The 13,492-nt window shown below is 42.9% G+C and overlaps 1 protein-coding gene across 1 annotated transcript in view; it reads left to right on the plus strand.

Moving 5' to 3' along the window:
• The window catches only part of TRPM8 (transient receptor potential cation channel subfamily M member 8), a 95,162-nt gene that overhangs the window by 39,483 nt on the left and 42,187 nt on the right, over nt 1–13,492 (plus strand). The window contains 6 exon segments of the mRNA XM_049101286.1: nt 4,108–4,151; nt 5,896–5,998; nt 7,120–7,238; nt 10,976–11,236; nt 11,238–11,267; nt 12,962–13,057. Coding sequence (XP_048957243.1) covers nt 4,108–4,151; nt 5,896–5,998; nt 7,120–7,238; nt 10,976–11,236; nt 11,238–11,267; nt 12,962–13,057 — 653 coding nt within the window.

The raw sequence follows: 13,492 nt of genomic DNA on the forward strand, positions 1-13,492 counted from the left end.
TTTCTCATGTGCATGTTGGCCATGTCTATGTCTTCCTCTGTGAGATTTCTGTTCATGTCTTTTGCCCATTTCATGATTGGATTGTTTGTTTCTTTGCTGTTGAGTTTAATAAGTTCTTTATAGATCTTGGAAACTAGCCCTTTATCTGATACGTCATTTGCAAATATCTTCTCCCATTCTGTAGGTTGTCTTTTAGTTTTGTTGACTGTATCCTTTGCTGTGCAAATCTTCTTATCTTGATGAAGTCCCAATAGTCCATTTTTGCTTTTGTTTCTTTTGCCTTCATGTATGTATCTTGCAAGAAGTTACTGTGGCTGAGTTCAAAAAGGGTGTTGCCTGTGTTCTCCTCTAGGATTTTGATGGAATCTTGTCTCACATTTAGATCTTTCTCAATGGGGAAGCACTGGGAGCCTTTCCCCTAAGATCAGGAAAAAGACAGGGATGTCCACTCTCACCACTGCTATTCAACATAGTACTAGAAGTCCTAGCCTCAGCAATCAGACAACAAAAAGACATTAAAGGCATTCAAATTGGGAAAGAAGAAGTCAAACTCTCCCTCTTGGCCGATGACATGATACTCTACATAGAAAACCCAAAAGCCTCCACCCCAAGATTGCTAGAACTCATACAGCAATTTGGCAGTGTGGCAGGATACAAAATCAATGCCCAGAAGTCAGTGGCATTTCTATATACTAATAATGAGACTGAAGAAAGAGAAATTAAGGAGTCAATCCCATTTACAATTGCACCCAAAGCATAAGATACCTAGGAATAAACCTAACCAAAGAGGTAAAGGATCTATACCCTAAAAACTATAGAACACTTCTGAAAGAAATTGAGGAAGACACAAAGAGATGGAAAAATATTCCATGCTCATGGATTGGCAGAATTAATATTGTGAAAATGTCAATGTTACCCAGGGCAATTTACACGTTTAATGCAATCCCTATCAAAATACCATGGACTTTCTTCAGAGAGTTAGAACAAATTATTTTAAGATTTTGTGGAATCAGAAAAGACCCCAAATAGCCAGGGGAATTTTAAAAAAGAAAACCATAGCTGGGGGCATCACAATGCCAGATTTCAGGTTGTACTAGAAAGCTGTGGTCATCAAGACAGTGTGGTACTGGTACAAAAACAGACACATAGATAAATGGAACAGAATAGAGAATCCAGAAGTGGACCCTCTGCTTTATGGTCAACTAATATTGGACAAAGGAGGAAAGACTATCCACTGGAAGAAAGACAGTCTCTTCAATAAATGGTGCTGGGAAAATTGGACATCCACATGCAGAAGAATGAAACTAGACCACTCTCTTGCACCATACATAATGATTGCTGTTGAGTTGAACCAACTTCCATTTCCTTGACTTCTCAGTTCTTAGAAAGCCCACGTTAATATCAGTGGGTACATTCAAGTCAGCTCATTCCAGAATGGACTTTGATGCTTGGATATTTTTTGGAATATATGCTGCCACTTGGGAATCATAAAGGAAATAACAGGCTATGGACAATGAGGGAGTTATTTTTTAAATATTTTATTTATTTATTCATGAGAGACACACACAGAGAGACAGAGACATAGTCAGAGGAATAAGCAGGTTCCATATGGGGAGCCCCATGCGGGACTTGATCCCGGAACTCTGGAATCATGCCCTGAGCCAGAAGCAGATGTTCAACCACTGAACCACCGAGGCGTCCTGAGAGTTATTTTTAATCATAGAACCCATTTTGTCATTAGAGTTCAAGGTTGGATTTAGTATAAGAAATATTATTTAACTAGACTGGCATTTTAACACTATTTAGTTGTGAAAGCATTTCAAAATATCCAATGCAGCAAACTGAAACTCTGGTATCATGAAGATAGTCTTGTTCATGGGTAGTCTCTGCCATTGTTTAAGGCAAGTCTAAATAAACCAAATACTTGTTAATCATGAGAAAAATGAACTCAGCCTTCTAGGCTGCTGGGTTCTCTGGTAAATTAACACACAGTGGGACCCTACTGGTCTTATTTAATTTCAGATGCATGGATGATTAGCTTGTAATCCTGGTGAGATGCGATGGCTGAAGTGGTGAAGAAGCAAGTCCTTTCTGGATAATTAAGTCTTATTACCTAAAATTTCGAATTTAAAAACACAGATGTATCTTCTTCCAGTGTCAATATTGGTGCTGAATGATGTCCTGCCCCACGTAGACTTGTATGATATTCCTATATGAATTATAGTGTTTTTCAGGTTTTACTAAAAATATAAAGCTGATGGTTTTATACAAAAGTTCATGCTGGGATTTCCTTGTATCTTGGCCAAGCCCAGTTGAGAAATAGGTGCAAGGTGAACAGAGATCAAATTTTATCAGCTTCGTTGATGATAAAAGCAAAATTGGCAGAGGTGGCTTAGGGGTGCAGTCGTAATGGGCTTCCTTGTGCTGAGCCCCAGAATGAGATAGATGAGCCCATCTAGATGGAGCTGCCTCCCCACCCCGGCCAAGTGTGTGGCCCATGGCAGAGCAGAACACTAGCACTCTGCAAGGAGTAGATCCCAACAGAAAAGCAGGAAAGGGCTGGCTGGGCAGAGTGAGAGTCATCAATCAGACATGTCACTCCCTGACCCTAAATGGGAGTAAGTGAAGGGGTGGAGAATGTCAAGGGGCTTGATTTGGATGGAGCTCACTTTGCATGGAAATATGTCGGTGAGGAAAAGGAGTCCTCCCTTCCCAAAGTGGTTATACAGTTTTCATTCTCCACATGTGGAGACCTAAATGGTCTGAGTCAATTCCAAACACAGCAACAGAGCAATCCCAGAGACACTGACTGTTGAGCACTAAACTCAAGGTGCTTTCTTGGGTGCATGGAAGAAATTCAGTAGTTGGTTCAAGGATACCCACAGAGGAAGGAATAGGCAACTCTTAGCTTACCCACCAAAGATGGCTCTGGATCCTTGTCAGTGGCTTTCCCTTTACTCCTCATGCAAGTTGGCTTGAAGAGTCTGAGCCAGGTCATGTCCAAAGAACGGAGGCCGTCTAATGAGTCCTCCACCCTCAGTGAGGGAATTTGATTTCTGCTTTCAGAAAACTGTTACAGGAAATCTGAAACAGGCTAAAAATCAGACACATCTCACTTATCCTTCCTGGAATTCATACCTCATTCATATTCATATCTAATATGCTAATGATCCTTCATAATTATAATCAGGTCAGAAGACATCCATCAATAATAAAAATTGGTCTGGCATTTTAGTTATGCACTTATATGAAGTTTTGCAATCAGTACAGATTTCCCAAAAGACCAAGCTCAAGAGTGGAATTGTTAATTAATGAATGTATACATCCAGTCAGATATTAATTGAACAACCCTCCAGGCTAATTAGAGGTGACCTCACTGATCTTGTGGATGACCAACCCTCAAATCTGAACTCATGGTTTCCTGACCTTTCCAGGGAACCCAATATATCTCCACTGGGATCATGCTTTCTTTTTCTACCAGTTCAACCAGAATTGTTCTCCTCTGCCTGCTCCTCACCTTCTGGAGAACTTAACCCTTCATAGTATCCCAATCCATCAGTCCGCCTAGATAGCATTCATTTATTTCAAACTCTTTCATCTACTCATTTATTCAGTTGATATTTATTGAGCATATACCATATGTCAGGTTCTGGAATAGGCATTTCAGAAAGAGCAGTGTACACAATGGGAAGAGTCCATGTCCCCATAGAGAAAACAGAAATTGGAATAAAGTTTGTGTTGAGTGATTATGATACATAGCGTTGTATAATTTCAAACTGAAATGAGTGTGCTAAAGAAAGGTAACATGGATTTGGAACGGTATGAGCCAAGGGAGCCTGGCCTGGTAAGAAAGGTCTCTCAGGAGACTTCTCAGAGTAGGTGAAAGCTGTGATCTGAATGGCAGGTAGTCAGTGGGGGTGAAGACTGGGATTGTAATGATGAGGATAGCATGTGCAAATGCCCTGAGGCACAAAGCAAGCATGGCCCACCCAAGGACCTGGAATATGGCAGTGAGGGTCGGAGTTCCCAGGGGAAGCTGGAGAGCTTATGAAGGGCCAGGCCAGGCAGCTTCTCGATCACTGTTTTGAGGTCTGGATCATGTTCAAGTGGAAGAGGAAGTCACTGCAAGGTTGAATCAGGGTGAGCATGTGGTGAGTTGTGTTCAGGGAAGCTCACACTGGCTGCAGTGGGAGGGGGCAGGGCTAGAGGACGCAAGAAGGAGGTGTTGAGGAGGGAGACCATGTAGGATTCCCCAAAGGTGTCCCTGGGCCCCATCAGTGTGCCCTCTACCCATATTCACCTTCTCCTTTTTCCTTTTTGTTTGGAAGGGAAAGATGTCTCAGCCCCTCAGTGCTACCCACCCCCACGTGTGCCTGGAATCTTGGGACCTGGACCCCTTCCCCCTGTCATTTCTAGTTGTACTCCCTTCCTCTTGCCTGGGCTAGGACTGCCCACTTGGAGACAGGACCCCATCCTTCACGCTCACCCTCCCACTGCCTACAGTGTGTGTGTCCCTGTGGTTTTCCTATATTTCCTGGTCACCCCCAATCACTGCATGCTCTGAACTAAGGCCTCCAGTACTGCCTTCCCAGGAGACTGCAGCCCAAACTGTCACTCCTAATGTCCAAATCCAAGGCCCTGCCTGCTGCACGGCTTTCACCCTTCCACCCTGGCCTGAGATCTCCCTCCCCCTGGCCAGGCAAGACTCTGCAGTTCCAGATCCTTGTTTCCAAATGTTGCTGGGCCCCTGTCTCCAACCTGGAGCCCAGTAAACCAAAACCAGGCTGGCTTCCTCTTCTACAGGCGCTCTACCTTGTTGAGCTTTGGCCAAGCTCAATGACCCTGGAAGCCTTGGGATTGGGTTTTATTCATTTATTTATTTTTGAAAGATTTTATTTAGTTATTTGAGATAGAAAGAGAGAGAGAGAGCAAGCATGAGTGTGGGGGAGGGGCAGCAGGAAAGGGAAAAGCAGACTCCTTGCTGAGTAGGGAGCCCAACGTGTGGCTTGATCCCAGGACCCCGAGATCACAATCTGAGCTGAAGGCAGTCACTTAACTGACTGAGCCACCCAGGTGCCTTGAGATCAGGTTTTAAAATTAAGTATTACAGAAAAATCATGAAGGATAATAGCAAATTCCTTTTCTCTTTATCCAGTCAAGTCCTCTTGGCTATTGTTTATATTGCACTTTTCCTTCCCATGGGTTAAGCCCTGATGACCACACTGGGTGTTTTCTATGACTTTCTCTTCCTCTTTTCACTTTTGTTCGCTCATTCAACAATGGCCTACCATGTGCCAAGCCTGATGACATGGGTGCATGCACATGCATACTCACACAGTCATGCATACTCACACAGTCATGCATACTCACACAGTCATGCACATGCATACTCACACCTGCACACACTCACATACCCATGCACACTCACACACACCCACACAGCCCACTCACACACTCACATACATATACACACACTCACAATGCTCACTCACACCTGCACACACTCACTCACACATGTCCACACTTATATATGCCCACACACTCATAAAGACCCATGCACACACTCACGCATGCTCACTCACACACACATGCACACACACACTCGCATTCACCCCCAGTCCCTGAGTCTCAGCTCTTCAATAGGAACTTTTTCACATGTGTCGCCCTCGTACAAGCAGTACTTTGTTCTCATTGTGGCTAAGGACTCATTATTTCAACTCAGAGGTCAGGTGCTACGGGGACAGGTGCTGTAGGTGAGGGAAGGGGCTCTGGAACACCCTGTAGACTGTCTTCAAGAAAGAATGGAATAAAAGATTCTTTACCAAAAGAGAGACGTTTATGCTCCTTATGACTGAAATCAGTTGCCTGACAACTGTGCCCTTTAAATCTTGCCAGCTCAAAGAAATTCTCGAAAGTTCTCACCTATTAACAGTTATTAAAATGGAAGAAGCTGGAGATGAAATTGTGAGCAATGCTATTTCTTATGCTTTGTACAAAGGTGAGTAAAAATAGCTCCTCTAGAAGTTTGGGCTTTGTGTTGCTTTCTGTGGCTTCTAATGGCCTGCATGTATTTCTTAAAACAGCTTTATGGAAATATAATCTTGTACTTAATTTTCGCTATCATAGATTGGAAGCTAGAATAACTACTATTGACCTGCTGAGTTAAATCTTCTTGGTTGGATGTATTTAATAGAACAAGAATTTTTATGTCATTAAGGTACTGACCAAATACGATCCCAGCACTCTCCAAAGAGCTGTCTGTAACAATCGTTTAAATTTTCAGCTGAGTCTCAGGAGGTGGTGAAAGCTTTGGGCTCTGTCCTAGGGTTCTGCTTATATATGTACACACATGCACATGTACTTTGTACATGTAAATAATTTTGCATTCAGTTTCAGGAATCTACAAATCTCCTGAAGCTTATGAATGAACCTATTTTAAAATTCTCACCTGTGGTCTTTGCTGTCTTAGAATTCCATCAAGGTGGATGTTACCTGGAGTAAATCGATCCTTGGCAAAGACCATGTAGAGTTGAGCCACCTGATTAATATATGTAAGGTATGCAGAGAGAGTAGGGTGAGGTACCTAGGAAGGGTGATTTAAGCATTAACTATTTATTAGAATTATTCGTATTATGTTTGCTAGAAATTTGGTTGTAAGTGTATTTATTAAAATGGGATTATATTTATAGAGATTTGTGAATGCAGAATATATTAGCTCTGGAAAAGACATTAGACATTGTTATAATATGGCTCATTATTTTGTAGATTTAGATATATAGTATAAGTCAGATATGGTCCTTGAAATATAATATTCATGGAATCTGAACCTATGGAAAATATCAATATAGCATAATTATCTGTTAGGATATGAAATGGAAAGATATTATTATGGTTTGAATTGATCCTAATTATATACTTCTAGGACATACAGAATATGGACAATATGAATAAATTCATTATTTAGGCATAAGAACAGGCGAAATGACTGCTCTGAGTGTCAGATTCTAAGAGAACGTGCTTAGAATCTACTTTATAAAAAGCTCTGATAATTGGCTGTGGAATGGTTCTGACTCTCTTTTTTCTAGTGAGTTGATTTTTCCACCCCCTGTCCTCCTACAGCCTTTAGCACCAATGAACAAGATAAGGATAACTGGAATGGGCAGCTGAAGCTTCTGCTGGAATGGAACCAGCTGGACCTAGCCAATGAGGAGATATTCACCAACGACCGCCGATGGGAGGTAAAAAGAAGCTCTCCTGGGCTAGTCCAGTGTCAGGTCTGGTCCACGTATTGAGAGATCTTCAATATCAGATCTTGTAGAGGACTGTCCCCTCTGGTGTCAGCTGTCACTTTCCTTATCCATAGTGTAGGATGATCACATGGACTTAGTAGGTTTGTTGTTAAGAGATAATAAAAACAGAAGCACTCATGCAAGAACGTATCAATCCACTAATGCCAGCCAAAGTTTCCAGCCCGCAGTCACAACCTGAGAGGTGCTTCTCCATCTGGGTGCAGAGGTGCAGACCCCCTCCTGGGAGCAGATGGGGCGATGTATGGAGATAATCTGTGCAAGATGGCTAAAAGGGGTTTATCAGAAGTAGCTTGACTAAAAATCAAGACAGCACTGCTCATTTTTTGCACCCTGCCCCCTCTGCCCAGCTAAGGTCTGATAAGAGGGTTGTCAGCCGTGAGATGCATAAGGGAAAAATAGAAACTTGATTGAAGACACACAATGAATGTCTTAGAGTTAGAGACTCTGGATTCTTGGCCAAACAAACATCTTGAATACGGAAGTTGTATGTCCAATAAAAACTGTAATTTTTTTCCAGTAGGCTGATTCTTCTCAGAAGAGCTGTAGGACTGCCTACTTTAGCAGTGTCCACTTGTGTACAGCTCATGTTAAATAGTTCTAGGAGCTTTGTTCAGAGGAACAATTATAGCCCATCATTCTTGGATCTGCGAGGCTGTGTGCTGCTTTGTTTTCTGCTCTCTTGGATCAATCTAAGTCATAAGTGGGTAGTGAGAATCTATTTAGTTTTATGAGAGTTCTTGTAGATCAGAAGGCTCGTGTATCTCATGACATTCATCCTGTGTTGTCAGGTTCAGAAAACACTTCTAGGCTCATTGTTGTAAAATCAGATGAAGACTTGATTTATATTAATACATTATCAATTTTAATAATGTAATGCAAATAAAGTAACGGCTTATGGGTTTTAAATTATTTATTCCCTTAGCAAACATTATCTTGTGTTTGGTCTTTGCAGTAGGGTGAACCCTATTGCACGCTGCAAGGCTTTAGGAAGTTGAAAGTAGGTAGAATTATAAGGAGATCTAGTTAATTGATTCATAAATTAATCCCTGTGTGCGAAATGTTCTATTTAAGTAAGGTCAGATGGTGGAAATAAACATAAACTTAGGCATATATTGAATGGTACATTTAATTTTATTAACTCTGCTAAAGATAGTTCAGGGTGAAAGGCATAACGGTTAAGAGAATGGACTCTAGAGCCAGCCCATCTGCATGACTTAGCCTCCACGAGTCACTTAACTGCTCTGTGCCTCAGTTTCTCCATAGGTGGTGTGTTGGAGTCAGCTCATGCTGGCTTGCAAAGGTTGACTGCTAAGATTTCAGACATTTTGCAAGTCTGTCGTTAATACAGTTGTTATTAGGAATTAAATTATATACCTTCAGAATTAAATTTTTAAAAATATTTTATTTATTTATGAGAGAGGGAGAGAGAGAGAGAGAATGGCAGAAATAGAAGCAGGCTTCATGCAGGGAGCCTGATGTGGGACTCGATCCCTGGACTCCAGGATCACGCCCTAGGCCAAAGGCAGGCGCTAAACCGCTGAGCCACCCATTAAATTTTTTTATTAAAAATAAAGGCAATAAATAATCAAAACTCATCACTTTCTAATTGTTTTACCACATTTGCTACTATCGGTGCTCTGGAAGTTGTTTTGGCCTGTTGCATCTTCATGCTGGAAATACTAGGCAGTGGGAGTGCTTCTCCACATTTGCTCCCAATTCAGCCTTCAGTGAGGTCACACTGGTGGCTGAAAATTGGGCACAGTGGGAGCCTTTGCACCACAGGCACTGGCAAGTACCATGAATCAGAGCTTATTATTTTCTTTCAGAGATGTGGTTGTTAAACATCTACCTGCACACCAGGCTCACCTGACAATGTAGGTGATGATCATAGAATCAGAGCGGTACCTACCTCATTGGATTGTGATGATGGCTAAATCAGATGGTGTTTCTGAAGCACTTAGAACATTGGCACGTATCGAACCCTGTATAAGTGTGCCTTTCAAAATAAGTAAAAGCTTTTGGAATGATGACAATATCTGTGTCACCTTTTATACTGCACAAAGCAGTTCCACGGTGTTAGTTTATTTGGCATCCACACCAATCCACAGCAGGGATGGTCTCGTTTTTCCAGTTAATAATCCAGGGTTCCAAGGTACCACAGGATCGGGAGTTACTGATATTGTTTTGAGGGCCTTCTCTGACCTCAAATCTCTGAAAAGAACTTGGCCTGCGTTAGCTCATTTCACCCGGCAAGCACCTATTTTACAGAAGAGCAAACTGAGGCTGGGAGACACAGCCTTGTTCTAGGTCACACATGTAGGTAATGGTAGAATGAGGATTTGGAAACAAAGATGTGTCGGACTGCAAAGTTTTCTCTTTCTCTGTATGCCAGCGGTTCTCAAAGTATGGTCCTCAGACCGGTGGCAGCATGGGCGTAACCTGGGAGCTTGTTAGCAGCACAAATTGTCAGACCTTACCTCAACCTGCTAAAGCAGAAATTCTAAGATGGTCTCTGGCAACCTGTATTTTAATAAGCCCCCCTGATGACCCTGATCGAAGTGTGGGGACCATCGCCCTATCAAGTGTGTGAACAAGGAAAGGCAGATGATTTAGGAGGGTAGAGCCACAGCTTGGAGACCTACGGGACACTTGCCAGGTCCCTCTCTAGGCAATGTGTGATCCCCAGGAGTCCGGCATGAGGCAGAAGCAGAAACAGTTAATGCTGCCCTTGGCAGAGGATATTCACCAGAAGCGGGGGTCAGGCACACATTGTGAGTGAAGTGGGCCGTGTGGACAGAATGAGGAGTTGGGGCAGGGCGGGGGCTTTGGGGACTAGAGATTCTCGGTCCCTTGACTCCAGCTGGTGATTCTCTGTGTTGTCAGTTTCTGGTTTCCCCTTCTAAATCTGGATTTTAATGCTGGAAATGTGTAGATGTTTATGAACCCTCTAAGTGGTAATGTTGGCAACTGTACGGAGCTGTGAACAATGTTCTGGAGGACAAGCGGAACACAGCTGAAAGCTGATGTGGCCTGATGCCCACTGGTTTGTGTCTGAGGTAAACATTAATCATCTTTAATAAGATTCTCAGTAAGCTCCTATGGGACAGGTTTATCAGGAAGCCCAGAAAGTGGAGGTAAAGATAATAAGACCCAGGTGTCATTGTCAAGTGTCCCAGTGACTTCCTGCGATGTAACACGACGGGCCCTTTGCCTGGTGGTGTGTGGCTCGAAGGGCAGCTTCCAGGGTGTGGAGTGAAGACAGGCCGGTGGTCGGTTCACAGCGTCTACTGTAGACTTCAGAGAGATGGTGCGAGCCACACTGCCCCTGGGTGCTTCTGGCATGCTGGGCGCCGGGATAAATTCCTGACCGATGTCGTCCCCATGTAATTATCTCTCTTCTGCGATAGCAAGAGGCCAGGTCACCTCCAAGCCCACACCTGGCTGCCTTCAAAGTTTCCACCTTGCCACCTCCCTGTCTGTTTGAACTATGATCTAAAGTGGCATTAGAGCTGAAAAGACTAAATTTATTCCCAAAACAGGATTAAAAGAGATGTTGAGGTCACTCTTACTTTGTGGCTGGGAATATGACGTAAAGGAGAAAGAAAACATGTTGTGTTTCTTTTGTTGGCTGTGGGGTCTGAGTCCCCTCTCTGCTTTCTCCATAGTCTGCTGATCTGCAAGAGGTCATGTTTACAGCTCTCATAAAGGACAGACCCAAGTTTGTCCGCCTCTTCCTGGAGAATGGGTTGAACCTGCGCAAGTTTCTCACCAATGACGTCCTCACTGAACTCTTCTCCAACCACTTCAGCACCCTTGTCTACCGGAACCTGCAGATTGCCAAGAATTCCTATAACGATGCCCTCCTCACATTCGTCTGGAAACTGGTGGCCAACTTCCGGAGAGGCTTCCGAAAGGAAGACAGAAATAAGCAGGGATGACATAGATGAAGAACTTCACGTATGTACTGGGGCGGTGCGGTGGTCTGCTTTTGAGTCTTCCTGCAAAAAAAATATCTTGACTTCCATCGTTCCCACTTCTTCTCTAAATGCGATAAAGTAGCTAGCATGTTGGCATTGTTCATTTTTGCGACTGCCTTTACTGTGGCGTAATGAGATACAGTAAGATAATGAGTCTGCTGGGTGAGTTGTCTGACATCTTGCTCTAAGCTCTGTGCTATACTTCAAATTATTGTCACAATTTTTCTTAATTGCAAAGCTCCGTGGGGGCACACACACTTTCTGAAGGCATCTAACAAGGAAGAGGGACAAATGAATGGCTCCCTGTTCATGTCTCAGCCTTTCAGGTGTGATCAATAGCTTGGGTAAAGGACTGCCAAGTTTCCCTTTGTAGATAAAAGGGGCAGTGACTATTTCCAAATGGATAATCCAGGTTCCCATGCAGGAGGCTGCTGTAGAGGTACCACCTGAATTCTCTCAGGCCTTCGTGTTTCAACCACACGCAGGCCCAGTTTGCGAGCCCACAGCTGCAGCTCTTTGCTGAAGGTTTGCTCTGGTTATAGCCCTGTGACTGCCAGCAGTTGGTGTATAAATACCCCAGCTCCCTCCCCACTTGGAGGAGCTAATGCTGAGGCATGTATTCTACACTGGTTCCCAGAATTCCCTAGTGGTAGTAAATCTCCAGTTACCTACAGCAACAACTTGTTAATAACACACCATTTTCATTGGTTCTTTCTTTTCCGATCTTATTTCCTCACTCTCCCTGTGGGTTTCACTGGGGTCACCCCTCAAATTGACTACTTGTCTCAAATTCTTGGTTGCTCCTGTGAAAACTCAAACGAGGTCATTATCTCCTGTAATTCTAGGATTTTAATAGGTGTATGTGTGTGCATTGCAAAAAAATCTAAAGGTGTATGGGTGTGCATTGCAAAAATCTAAATGAGCTAGGTATTTGAAGGAATTGGAAGTGTTTAACGAGCTTCTATTTGATGCTATTTATGTTAAAGCTCTTTGCAGTATCCATAATTCTGCCCGAAGCATTTTGGATCCTGGTAAAACCCATATGGAAGTTTAAAAGGAATAGAGGTGTTTCATTGTTTCCTATCTGAAAAACTTCCATTGGAAGACAGGGAATTCTGAATAGGAGTTGGCAAGTGAATTAGGAATTGAAAGTTTGAATAATGGTCCCAAGAAAGAAGCAAGGTTTCAGGTTGTAATAATTGAACTTAAACTATAGGAAAGTTAGAATTGAGCTTGAGTGACTTTTCTAGAAGAGAAACAGATTTATGTGATGAGAGGAATTCTTTAACCTGCTAGAAATTGTTTAGTTCTTAAACTGCTGTTGGCACATGTTGCTATCCTTTGCTCCTTCCTATCTAGTCATATATCATCTTTTATGACAGGTGAGTGATTTTGTGTCAAATAATCCTACCTGGTGAGTTGCAGTGATGAAAATCACATCACTGTGCTGCTGGAATGGATTCATATACTAACAGAGGTACTAACAGAGGTTTTGGAAAAGAAGGAACCAATGAAAATGGTGTGTTATCAGCAAGTTGTTGCTGTAGGTAACAGAGCCCTCTACACATGGGATGCTCCCCTGGGGCATCCTGATACCACTTTGCTCTTATGCCAGTGCATCTACTAAAGGAATGTTCCATTCACATGCTGACCACACGCTCTAACTCCTCCCAGGATGTGTCTCCTATCACTCGGCACCCGCTGCAAGCACTCTTCATCTGGGCCATTCTTCAGAACAAGAAGGAACTGTCCAAGGTCATTTGGGAGCAGGTCGGTGTCTAGGCCTGTGCCAGATTTACCCTAAATACATGCTTTCTTGTGTTTTTTTGTCACCTCAAAACTCACATGTCTGATCTAAGACATCATCAATGAAATGGAATGTCTCATGTCAGGTGAATATGGTTGTGCCTCTGTTTCCATGTCAGCAGAGGTGTGATTGGGAGGGGAGGCCCCTAGAAGGCCCCTAGAAGCTACCTAGAAGGTAGCTGCACTTGGTGGGCAACCCTGAAGGCACTTGCTTCTCAGGTGTGTGTAGGTGTGGGATTGTTTTCCGAGTGGATGCAGTTTTTAAGTTTAATTAAAAAAAACAATGTCTAGCTTTATTGCATTAGAGGTAGGAAGCAGGATTTATATATAAATTCTGCTTTGGGGAACTTACTGAGATTTTTCCTCATGATTTAGCGCGTAACAGTTTATGTTCAGTTG

The sequence above is a fragment of the Canis lupus genome, chromosome 25 (genome assembly GCF_003254725.2).
Source record: "Canis lupus dingo isolate Sandy chromosome 25, ASM325472v2, whole genome shotgun sequence".
NCBI classification, from domain to species: domain Eukaryota; kingdom Metazoa; phylum Chordata; class Mammalia; order Carnivora; family Canidae; genus Canis; species Canis lupus.